Raw genomic sequence first — 13,516 nt, 5'->3', positions numbered from 1 at the left:
CTCAAACCCAATAGCAGCAAGCAGGTGAAACCAAATTTAATCGACGATCCTACCAGGCCGAGTAGAGGGTACCCCACACAGACCAAATGGCTGGGATAGATGCAAGTGGTTCTCAACGTCCTAGCTGGAAGCAGGGACACCCCTAAAGGCAAGGTCGATACTTCACTTGATCTTAGCCAAAAGGCCGAGAAGCGACAACTCAACACTTTCCTCTTTTGACCTTGCTACTACTGAAGAGGTCACTAAAGTTTTCTCAGAAGCCCGTCTCACCACCTGCCCCTGGATCCTGTCCCCTCACAACTATTATGGTCACCCTCCTCTTCCATCCTATGCTCCCTCACTCACATCTTCAATCTCTCCCTCTCTAATGGTGCCTTCCCTTCCCCTCTAAAGCATGCGCACATCACTCTTATACTTAAAAAAAAAAAAAAAAGCCCTCCCTGGACAACTTAAGACCCATCTCCCTGCTCCCCTATCCCTCTAAACTCTTAGAACGCTTAGTGAGGTAGGAGCTCAAGCGATTGAAGACTGACAACCTTCTTGACCCTTAAGTCTGGCTTTCGCTCACTCCACTCCACTGAAACTGCCCTACTAAAACTCAATGATTTACTAACTGCTAAAACCAATGGCCACTACTCCATACTCATCACAACCAATGGCCACTACTCCGTACTCATCCCAACCAATGGCCACTACTCCGTACTCTTACTACTTGACCTCTCTGCGGCTTTTGATACTGTTGACCATCCCCTCCTCAAAAAAAACCTCCACTCTTGGCCTCAGAGACTCCGCTCTCTCCTGGTTCTCTTCCTGCCTATTGCAGCGCTCCGTCAGCATTACCTATAACTCTGGCTCCTCCACTCCCTCAAGGTTCTGTCCTTGGACCCCTTCTCTTCTCCATCTACACCTCCTCCCTTGGTCACTTGATAAACTCCCATGGCTTTAACCGCTTGCCGCCCTGCCACTGTGTATATTCGTGTGCAGGGCGGCAGTGGAGCGCAAAACCACGTTTAAAAACGGGTTCCGCGCTCCCGACACTTTCGCCGGCACGGGGGCGCGCGCGCCAACCCGCGGGTGACACGATTTGATCCAGGAGGGATCAATCATTAGATTTCAGCCAGTGATTTCTGGCTGAAATCACATGATCGGTCCCTGTCCTATCCTGTCCTGTGTTGATATTTACACAGGGCAGGATATGATGTCATTCTTCTCTGCCTGGACACATTCCGTTCCAGACAGAGAAGAAGACATCCAAAAAGCGAGTACACAAGCACTACACTACAGTTAGAACACTCTAGGACACATTTAACCCCCTGATCGCCCCCCCCCAGTTAACCCTTCACTGCCCTGTCACCAGTGTCACTGATCAGTGAAGCGATTTTTACTGATCAGTGTCGCTGGTGACTTCCGATAGAGTTAGCGCCCCTCCCAGATAGCGCCAGTTTGCCCGCCAGTACACCAGTAATCCCGTTTAACCCCTTGATTGCCCCCCCCCTCCAGTTAACCCCTTCACTGCCCTGTCACCAGTGTCACTGATCAGTGAACCAATTATTACTGATCACTGTATGTGTCGCTGGCGACTTCCGATACTGTTAGCGCCCCTCCCAGATAGCGCCGGACTGCCCACCAGTACACCAGTAGTCCCGCCTAACCCCTTGATCGCCCCCCCCAGTTAACCCCTTCACTGCCCTGTCACCAGTGTCACTGATCAGTGAACCAATTTTTACTGATCAGTGTATCAGTGTCGCTGGCGACTTCCGATAGTGTTAGCGCCCCTCCCAGATAGCGCCAGATTGCCCGCTAATACACCAATAATCCTGTCTAACCCCTTGATCGCCCCCCCCCCCGAGTTGACCCCTTCACTGCCCTGTCACCAGTGTCATTGATCAGTGAACAGATTTTTACTGATCACTGTATCAGTGTCGCTGGCGACTTCAGATAGTGTTAGCGCCCCTCCCAGATAGCGCCAGTTTGCCTGCTAGTGCACCAGAAATCCCATTTAACCCCTTGATCGCCCCCCCCAGTTAACCCCTTCACTGTCCTGTCACCAGTGTCATTGATTACAGTGAACAGATTTTTACTGATCACTGTATTAGTGTCACTGGTGACTTCCGATAGTATTAGCGCCCCTCCTAGATAGCGCCAGTTTGCTCGCTAATGCACAGGATTTTTTTTACCAAACACATGTAGCAGAATACATTTTGGCTTAAATTTATGACTAACTTTGAGTTTACAATATATTTTTTATAGCTGAAAGTAGAAAATATTGTTTTTTTTCAAAATGTTTGTGGTTTTTTTGTTTATAGCGCAAAAAATAAAAAGCACACATGTGATCAAATACCACCAAAAGAAAGCTCTATTTGTGTGAAAAAAAGGACGTAAAATTTTGTTTGGGTGCAGCATTGCATGACCGCGCAATTATCATTTGAATTAGTGCAGCGCCAAACAGCAAAAAAGGCCTGGTCATTAAGGGGGGTAAATCCTCAGGAGCTCAAGTGGTTAAGTACCATCTCTATGCTGATGATACACAAATCTATCTTTCTACTCACCCTTTCAGTCTCCTCTCGAATTACTAACCTACTAAGTGACATATCGGCATGGATGTCACTCCACTTCCTCAAACTCAATCTTTCCAAAACTGAGCTCACAGCTTGTTGCTGATCATTCTAACCTGTCCAGAGGATGATGCGTCTCCCGATCATTAGAAGGATTCTCATTAGAACGTTCAGAATGGCCGCATGAAATTCTGAAATGATCGAGAAGAAATGTGAATGTTTAGTCGTACCCCCTCCCTCCCCAGAGATCCCTCAGACAGTGTGTGGGAATTGTAGATTTATTTCTATGAGATCTTCTATATCGGACATGCGGAGCAGTGCGCACTCAGCGATGTCTGTATGTATGGAGAGCTCTGTTGGGAGGAGGTGGGGGGCTCTGAGAAGAGCCTTTGGGGGGTGGAGATGAAGGAGGTCGCCGCCCATTATTTCTTCTTCGGAGCGGCCTTCTTGGGCTTAGCCGCCTTCTTAGCTGCCGGCTTGGCCTTAGCGGGACTCTTGGCGGCTTTTTTCGGCTTGGCTGCAGCTTTGCTCTTCTTGGGGCTCTTGGTCACCTTCTTGGCTGCAGCCTTTGCCGGTCTCTTGGCGGCCGGCTTCTTAGGGCTCTTGGATGCGGTGGGGGCTTTGCCGGCCGCCTTCTTCTTGGGGGACTTGGCGGCCTTCTTGGGACTCTTGGCTGCGGTGGGGGCTTTGCTGGCCACCTTCTTAGGGGACTTTGTAGCCTTCTTAGAAGCCGGTTTGTTGGGCTTCGCCTTGGCGCCATCGGGCTGCTTCTTGTTGATCTTGAACGATCCGGAGGCCCCATGGCCTTTGACCTGGACGAGGCTCCCCTTAGTCACCAGCGCCAAGAGGGCGATCTTCAGGCGGTTCTTGTTCTTGTCCACATCGTATCCTCCGGCGGACAGGACCTTCTTCAGGGCGGCCAGGGACACCCCGCTGCGCTCCTTGGAAGCGGACACGGCTTGGACGAGGAGCTCGGACACGCCGGGACCGGACGCCTTCTTGATGCCTTTCTTGGCTCCTCCGGCTGACGCCTTCTTAGCCGGCTTCTTCTTGGCGGCGGCCTCCGCTGGAGGAGCGGCGGCTGGGGCGCTCTCAGTCTCCGTCATGACTCGGGAAATGTTTCCACAATAGTTCATTACAAATCACACGGCGCTCCGCCTTATATACAGACCTTCGAACACTGCGATTGGTTGACACACAACTCCACTCTGTCCTGCTATTGGTTACACATCACACACGCCCACTGGATGTCTCTCCACAGTCGGGGAATCTTCTCTCTCTCGTTGTGTTTCCCGGGCAGAGAGAAAACCGATTTTATTCCCAAATAGAACGATGTCCGATGTGCACCGGGGAGCCGATCTGCTCCCTGGACTGTCACTTATCGGGGGTCACTTCCAGCTGTCAGGAGCTGCTCACGAGTCTGAACACAGAGGCTGCAAACACAACCATCCTCCGGAGTGGGGGGCCCATTCTGCCTTCTACCTGCTTGGGGGGACACATTCTACCCACAAAACAATCTGCTCCCATCCCCCACTATAATCCGCTTCACATTACACGAGGGAAGAGGGGAGATCACCAAACATTTCCCTCTAATACACAACTCGGCTCATCTCTAGCTGACTACAAGGAGCCGGGAACAAAAACATCGGCCGATCACAGGAGATCCATGTGTCCTGTCATGGCAGACATTGGGACAGATACAAAGGGCTCCGCCCATTACAGGGTGTCACGTGTCATGGCCTAGGGGTCATTATTGGATCATCACCACAAATGGACATTGAGAGCAAAATCCTGCCAATGACTTGATTGCCGCATTTCACTCCACAGCTCCATAGACTGCTCAGGGGGAGGTTTGCTCGGAATCCTCGGATCTACAATAGGATTTGATGCTTTCAGTGATGGAAGTCAATCCATCCCATTTGGATTCCCTGAGAGATCATTTCAGGAATAGGAAGTTTGCTGCAAATCCCATTCTTGTCTATCATGTGGGGAATGTGGAGAGGAAATGTCGGCTATTTGGAGGGGAATGAGCGGTGGGGTTCCTCTAAGACCAACACATGTCTACTGACCCTGACACTTCTTTTCTTTGTACTAACATGTAAAAGCCTCCAGGGTGTTCCCTTCTCCTCAGTCCAAGGAGAAAGAATTGCCCCGACAAGAAGGGAAAACACCAAACGATGGACCTGAAAACAACAAAGTATCGCCGACAGGATTCACTTGTTACAATGATTCCAATCCGGATACAATCCCCTCCCCAGATAAGCCATGGCCTAGTGCCCTAGAAGTCACAGGGAAGACATGTACCCCCCCCCCCCCACACACACACACACACACACACACACGCGACATTTTGTTCATTTTCAATCCTGCCCTCAATACCACATGAAAGAAAAAAAAAATATTTGAAGTACAGAAAGCACAAATAAAAAAAACAAAGGTTTTCCATGTTGGACAATGAGGATTGCAGCGTTTTTTCTGCTCTCTGCGCTCCATCTTCGGTGTTTGTCCTGTTTAGTGTTCTCAGGTAGAGGGAAAGTAAAGGAATATTGCCGAATGTTGAGTTGTCACCAGAATATGACCATAAAGAGTTAAATACATCACCTGGGAGACTTCACCCCTTTGATGAATATGTCAGCTGTCATGCAACGCTTCTCTCTCCCCCAAGAGCACCGCTCCTCTCTGTCCACAAAGCACGGCTCCTCTCTATCCGGGACGGACTATCCTGCATATTGGGGGGATGGGATAATTGGCTGCAATGCTCAACACTCCCATTAGGTGTCACTATATTACACACATATACGGGATGGATGTTGTTGTTACTTTAAATATGTTTCTCTTTTCTTCTCTGCTTGATACATTGTTGCAATCCATCAACATTTGATTCTCCCAGAGATCATTTCAGTAATGAGACATTTGCTGGAAATCCTACAATTATCTCCCATGTGGTGGATCAGGGTGTCCCTCTTTTGCTCAGATCAAGAAGAAGGGAATAGTATTAATATTATCTGATGATGATGATGATTATTATTGTTAATATTCAGGATTTATATAGTGCCAACAGTTTGTGCAGTGCTGTAAAAAATATAAATGGAGACAAAACAACAATGCAATTCAATACAAGAGGGTTAGGAGGCCCTGCTTCAGGGAGCTTACAATCTAGTACAGAGGGGCTGGTGGGACAAAAGATAATAACTGCAAAGAATAAACTGATTGGATAAATTAAAGCTTTTCCTGGAAATTGCTTTGGAATATACCCCCCCCCCCCAAAAAAAAAAAAAATGTTTTTATACATTTTGATACATTTTGACCTAAATTTATGACAACATTTTAGTTTTTTTGGATATTATTTATGACAGAAATGAGAAAAAAAAATTCTACATTTTCTGTCTGTTTTTTGTTTATTGTGGAAAAAAAATACGCACAGGTGATCATATACTATCATAAGATAAATTGATGTTTCTTTTTAAAAAAGGACAGAAATGTAATTTATGTACAGCATTGCATGACCACGCAATTATCAGTTAAACTAGCGCAGCGCTGTATAGCAAAAAATGGTATAAATTGTAGTATGTATACCATAGTTTGTAGACGGTATAACTTTCACACAATGCAATAAATATACACTTATTGGGATTTGTTTACCAAACACATGTAACAGAATACATTTTGGCCTAAATGTATGACTAATTTTGAGTTTACTATATATTTTTTTATAGTTGAAAGTATTTTTTTTTCAAAATTTGGGGTCTTTTTTTTATAGCACAACAGATAAAAAGTGCACAGGTGGTCAAATACCACCAAGAGAAAGCTCTATTTGTGTGAAAAAAAGGACGCACCTTTTGTTTAGATACAGCATTGCATGACTGCACAATTACCAGTTGAAATAGTGCAGCGCCAAATAACAAAAAGAGGCGTGGTCAGGAAGGGGGGTAAGTCCTTAGGATGACAAAAAATGTTTCCATCGATGTAATCCATCGTCAATAACGGCATCCAGTGATGTCCTGATGATGCCGACTTGCCAAAATTGAAAAAAAGAAAACGACGCCCGCCCACCTGTCCGCACCCGCAGAGCACTCTTTACATCTGAGCAGCAACTGTCAGACCTGTCTTACTGCAAACAATTGGGAAAAGCAGGCGGGGATGTCACCGCTAGCTACTCTTTTTTTTGGTTTGTTTTAATTTTGGTGAGTTGGCATCCTTGTGACAACGCTGGTCCCCGTGATTGACAATAAATTACAATGATGGAGCGATTTTTAATTTTTGTTCGAAATAATTATTAAAGGACTTGTTAAAATGTGTTTTGTTTTTGTTTAAATTAGAGACATTTTAAAAAGATTGGTCTATTTTATTTTACTGCATTTAACCCTTTCATGAATGGGTAGATGTACAAGAACCCCTTACTCATTCACAAATAATCAAGGTGACCCCTTATTTAAATGGCCCCCCAGATAACAAGCTCCCTTTGCCCGCAGTCCCCCACATCCACCGGGCCAATGTTTTGGGGAAGGCCCTTGTTCCTCCCTCCCTGTCAGGCCTGTGCTCAAATCAAAGGTCTGGTAAGAACTTAGGGGGGACACCACATTTTTTTGAGGGGAGGGGTTCCACTTAAAATACCTATGAAGCCTAAACATTTTTTTTTTTATATATATATATTACTGTGGAGTGCCTCCTAACCTTCCTACCAGACCTAAAGGGTCTGGTAAGACTTAGAGGGGGACCCCACGCTTTTTATTTATTTTTTTAATAAAAATGTAAACCAAACAAAATTTCAGTCCTGCTGCAGCAGGTTCTATACATTTCACAGATGTGCAGCTTTGCGGGTAAAGGGACCCTCGGGCATGATATTTAAAGTAATTTTTATTTGTTTACTTTAAACAATGAAAAATGACTGCCCCTTTAAAACTGTACTTTTTGAAAAAAATGTTTTTATTGATTCATGTCTCCATACCCCTTTTATGGCCCAAAACTTACATGTAAATTCAAAAGTGCCCATTTTGAAGGCTTATAAGTGAGTCCCATAAACTTTCATTGAGCTTATAGTTCGTCGTCGAACATCTATTCGGTTCGACCACAAACCGAACACAGGGGTGTTCGGCCCATCACAATTAACTTCTGTTACACAAGACAACAGCTCTTCTCAGAGCCACGCACATCTCCAAACACAGTTTTCTAAACCTCCTCTTTATCAACTGATTCAGTCTCAGCGAGGAAAATCAGGAGATAGGAAAAAGGAGAAAATCAGTAACCGACCATTGTAGATGTATGGCGTGGCTCTTCCCCCAAGTCGATCATCCTCAAGTTATGTTGTTACAAAATCTAAAATAACTGACTTTTTTGTATGCGTTATTAAAAACTATGTATACCATTGTTTCATTTAAATTATAATGTATAATTGTCATTAGAGATGAGCGAATCGAAGTATCCGAAGTGGAATTCGAGTCGAATATCGGAAAAATTTTGATTCGTGCCGAATCCGAAAAATAGCCTAATTCGGACGCGCGAATCGAAATTTTTCAGAAAATGGCGGCTGACATGTGCGGCGACGGAGCGGGGATGTCTGGGAAGGCGCGCAGACAAGGCGCGCTGACCCATAATGCATTCCTCAACTACATGTGATCGCATCAGCCAATCAGCAGCCAGCCAGCCAGCACTGTGTAATGGTCGAGCTATAAATAGTGGCCATTTTGGAATTCTTCATTTGCCTGCAGTCATTGAACAGAGGCAGACCGCTCTGTACTAGGGACAGGGACAGAGTTAGGGCCACAGAAACGATAATTGGGGACAGAGAAAAGTTACTTAGGGACAGAGAACCATTACTCAGGGACACAGACTTGTTAATGAGGGCCACAGAATCGTTATTTAGGGACAAAGAAACGCTAGTTAGGGCCACAGAATTCATACTCAGGGACAGACAGAATTGTTACTCAGTGCCAGAGAATTGTTACTTAGGGCCACAGAAACGTTATTAGGGCCACAGAATTTTTACTCAGGGACAGACAGAATTGTTACTGAGTGCCAGAGAATTGTTACTCAGGGACAGACAGAATTGTTACTGAGTGCCAGAGAATTGTTACTTAGGGCCACAGAAACTTTACTTAGGGCCACAGAATTTTTACTCAGGGACAGACAGAATTGTTACTGAGTGCCAGAGAATTGTTACTCAGGGACAGACAGAATTGTTACTGAGTGCCAGAGAATTGTTACTCAGGGCCACAGAAACTTTACTTAGGGCCACAGAATTTTTACTCAGGGACAGACAGAATTGTTACTGAGTGCCAGAGAATTGTTACTCAGGGACAGACAGAATTGTTACTGAGTGCCAGAGAATTGTTACTTAGGGCCACAGAAACTTTACTTAGGGCCACAGAATTGTTACTCGCACAGACACAGAATTGTTACTCGCACAGACACAGAATTGTTACTGAAGGCCACAGAACTGTTACTTAGGGCCACAGAATTGTTACTCGCACAGACACAGAATTGTTACTCGCACAGACACAGAACTGTTACTGAGGGCCACAGAACTGTTACTTAGGGCCACAGAATTGTTACTCGCACAGACACAGAATTGTTACTCAGGGCCACAGAACTGTTACTTAGGGACAAAGAAACGCTAGTTAGGGCCACAGAATTCATACTCAGGGACAGACAGAATTGTTACGGAGTGCCAGAGAATTGTTACTCAGGGCCACAGAAACTTTACTTAGGGCCACAGAATTTTTACTCAGGGACAGACAGAATTGTTACGGAGTGCCAGAGAATTGTTACTCAGGGCCCCAGAAACTTTACTTAGGGCCACAGAATTTTTACTCAGGGACAGACAGAATTGTTACTGAGTGCCAGAGAATTGTTACTCAGGGACAGACAGAATTGTTACTGAGTGCCAGAGAATTGTTACTTAGGGCCACAGAATTGTTACTCGCACAGACACAGAATTGTTACTCGCACAGACACAGAATTGTTACTGAAGGCCACAGAACTGTTACTTAGGGCCACAGAATTGTTACTCGCACAGACACAGAATTGTTACTCGCACAGACACAGAACTGTTACTGAGGGCCACAGAACTGTTACTTAGGGCCACAGAATTGTTACTCGCACAGACACAGAATTGTTACTCAGGGCCACAGAACTGTTACTTAGGGACAAAGAAACGCTAGTTAGGGCCACAGAATTCATACTCAGGGACAGACAGAATTGTTACGGAGTGCCAGAGAATTGTTACTCAGGGCCACAGAAACTTTACTTAGGGCCACAGAATTTTTACTCAGGGACAGACAGAATTGTTACGGAGTGCCAGAGAATTGTTACTCAGGGCCCCAGAAACTTTACTTAGGGCCACAGAATTTTTACTCAGGGACAGACAGAATTGTTACTGAGTGCCAGAGAATTGTTACTCAGGGACAGACAGAATTGTTACTGAGTGCCAGAGAATTGTTACTTAGGGCCACAGAATTGTTACTCGCACAGACACAGAATTGTTACTCGCACAGACACAGAACTGTTACTGAGGGCCACAGAAACTTTACTTAGGGCCACAGAATTGTTACTCGCACAGACACAGAATTGTTACTCGCACAGACACAGAACTGTTACTGAGGGCCACAGAACTGTAACTTAGGGCCACAGAATTGTTACTCGCACAGACACAGAATTGTTACTCAGGGCCACAGAACTGTTACTTAGGGACAAAGAAACGCTAGTTAGGGCCACAGAATTCATACTCAGGGACAGACAGAATTGTTACGGAGTGCCAGAGAATTGTTACTCAGGGCCACAGAAACTTTACTTAGGGCCACAGAATTTTTACTCAGGGACAGACAGAATTGTTACTGAGTGCCAGAGAATTGTTACTCAGGGACAGACAGAATTGTTACTGAGTGCCAGAGAATTGTTACTCAGGGCCACAGAAACTTTACTTAGGGCCACAGAATTTTTACTCAGGGACAGACAGAATTGTTACTGAGTGCCAGAGAATTGTTACTCAGGGACAGACAGAATTGTTACGGAGTGCCAGAGAATTGTTACTCAGGGCCACAGAAACTTTACTTAGGGCCACAGAATTTTTACTCAGGGACAGACAGAATTGTTACTGAGTGCCAGAGAATTGTTACTTAGGGCCACAGAAACTTTACTTAGGGCCACAGAATTGTTACTCGCACAGACACAGAATTGTTACTCGCACAGACACAGAATTGTTACTGAAGGCCACAGAACTGTTACTTAGGGCCACAGAATTGTTACTCGCACAGACACAGAATTATTACTCGCACAGACACAGAATTGTTACTCAGGGCCACAGAACTGTTACTTAGGGACAAAGAAACGCTAGTTAGGGCCACAGAATTCATACTCAGGGACAGACAGAATTGTTTCGGAGTGCCAGAGAATTGTTACTCAGGGCCACAGAAACTATACTTAGGGCCACAGAATTTTTACTCAGGGACAGACAGAATTGTTACTGAGTGCCAGAGAATTGTTACTCAGGGACAGACAGAATTGTTACTGAGTGCCAGAGAATTGTTACTCAGGGCCACAGAAACTTTACTTAGGGCCACAGAATTTTTACTCAGGGACAGACAGAATTGTTACTGAGTGCCAGAGAATTGTTACTCAGGGACAGACAGAATTGTTACTGAGTGCCAGAGAATTGTTACTCAGGGACAGACAGAATTGTTACGGAGTGCCAGAGAATTGTTAATTAGGGCCACAGAAACTTTACTTAGGGCCACAGAATTGTTACTCGCACAGACACAGAATTGTTACTCGCACAGACACAGAACTGTTACTGAGGGCCACAGAACTGTTACTTAGGGCCACAGAATTGTTACTCGCACAGACACAGAATTGTTACTCAGGGCCACAGAACTGTTACTTAGGGACAAAGAAACGCTAGTTAGGGCCACAGAATTCATACTCAGGGACAGACAGAATTGTTACGGAGTGCCAGAGAATTGTTACTCAGGGCCACAGAAACTTTACTTAGGGCCACAGAATTTTTACTCAGGGACAGACAGAATTGTTACGGAGTGCCAGAGAATTGTTACTCAGGGCCCCAGAAACTTTACTTAGGGCCACAGAATTTTTACTCAGGGACAGACAGAATTGTTACTGAGTGCCAGAGAATTGTTACTCAGGGACAGACAGAATTGTTACTGAGTGCCAGAGAATTGTTACTTAGGGCCACAGAATTGTTACTCGCACAGACACAGAATTGTTACTCGCACAGACACAGAATTGTTACTGAAGGCCACAGAACTGTTACTTAGGGCCACAGAATTGTTACTCGCACAGACACAGAATTGTTACTCGCACAGACACAGAACTGTTACTGAGGGCCACAGAACTGTTACTTAGGGCCACAGAATTGTTACTCGCACAGACACAGAATTGTTACTCAGGGCCACAGAACTGTTACTTAGGGACAAAGAAACGCTAGTTAGGGCCACAGAATTCATACTCAGGGACAGACAGAATTGTTACGGAGTGCCAGAGAATTGTTACTCAGGGCCACAGAAACTTTACTTAGGGCCACAGAATTTTTACTCAGGGACAGACAGAATTGTTACGGAGTGCCAGAGAATTGTTACTCAGGGCCCCAGAAACTTTACTTAGGGCCACAGAATTTTTACTCAGGGACAGACAGAATTGTTACTGAGTGCCAGAGAATTGTTACTCAGGGACAGACAGAATTGTTACTGAGTGCCAGAGAATTGTTACTTAGGGCCACAGAATTGTTACTCGCACAGACACAGAATTGTTACTCGCACAGACACAGAACTGTTACTGAGGGCCACAGAAACTTTACTTAGGGCCACAGAATTGTTACTCGCACAGACACAGAATTGTTACTCGCACAGACACAGAACTGTTACTGAGGGCCACAGAACTGTAACTTAGGGCCACAGAATTGTTACTCGCACAGACACAGAATTGTTACTCAGGGCCACAGAACTGTTACTTAGGGACAAAGAAACGCTAGTTAGGGCCACAGAATTCATACTCAGGGACAGACAGAATTGTTACGGAGTGCCAGAGAATTGTTACTCAGGGCCACAGAAACTTTACTTAGGGCCACAGAATTTTTACTCAGGGACAGACAGAATTGTTACTGAGTGCCAGAGAATTGTTACTCAGGGACAGACAGAATTGTTACTGAGTGCCAGAGAATTGTTACTCAGGGCCACAGAAACTTTACTTAGGGCCACAGAATTTTTACTCAGGGACAGACAGAATTGTTACTGAGTGCCAGAGAATTGTTACTCAGGGACAGACAGAATTGTTACGGAGTGCCAGAGAATTGTTACTCAGGGCCACAGAAACTTTACTTAGGGCCACAGAATTTTTACTCAGGGACAGACAGAATTGTTACTGAGTGCCAGAGAATTGTTACTTAGGGCCACAGAAACTTTACTTAGGGCCACAGAATTGTTACTCGCACAGACACAGAATTGTTACTCGCACAGACACAGAATTGTTACTGAAGGCCACAGAACTGTTACTTAGGGCCACAGAATTGTTACTCGCACAGACACAGAATTATTACTCGCACAGACACAGAATTGTTACTCAGGGCCACAGAACTGTTACTTAGGGACAAAGAAACGCTAGTTAGGGCCACAGAATTCATACTCAGGGACAGACAGAATTGTTTCGGAGTGCCAGAGAATTGTTACTCAGGGCCACAGAAACTATACTTAGGGCCACAGAATTTTTACTCAGGGACAGACAGAATTGTTACTGAGTGCCAGAGAATTGTTACTCAGGGACAGACAGAATTGTTACGGAGTGCCAGAGAATTGTTACTCAGGGCCACAGAAACTTTAATTAGGGCCACAGAATTTTTACTCAGGGACAGACAGAATTGTTACTGAGTGGCAGAGAATTGTTACTCAGGGACAGACAGAATTGTTACTGAGTGCCAGAGAATTGTTACTTAGGGCCACAGAAACTTTACTTAG

The 13,516-nt window shown here is 45.2% G+C and overlaps 1 protein-coding gene across 1 annotated transcript; it reads right to left on the bottom strand.

The window, feature by feature from the left end:
- Positions 1-2,922: 2,922 nt before the first annotated feature.
- Positions 2,923-3,668, bottom strand: LOC149444870 (histone H1-like). Its single transcript, XM_089654486.1, has one exon. It carries the CDS (start codon positions 3,659-3,661, stop codon positions 2,978-2,980), a length of 684 nt encoding a protein of 227 aa, XP_089510612.1. The 5' UTR covers positions 3,662-3,668; the 3' UTR covers positions 2,923-2,977.
- Between the last annotated feature and the right edge of the window lie 9,848 nt (positions 3,669-13,516).

This window comes from Staurois parvus, unplaced genomic scaffold, assembly GCF_062004578.1.
Source record: "Staurois parvus isolate SC_StPar_1 unplaced genomic scaffold, SC_StPar_1.0 ptg000769l, whole genome shotgun sequence".
In the NCBI taxonomy this organism is placed as follows: Eukaryota; Metazoa; Chordata; class Amphibia; order Anura; family Ranidae; genus Staurois; species Staurois parvus.
This window is presented reverse-complemented; position numbering and strand designations above follow the sequence as displayed.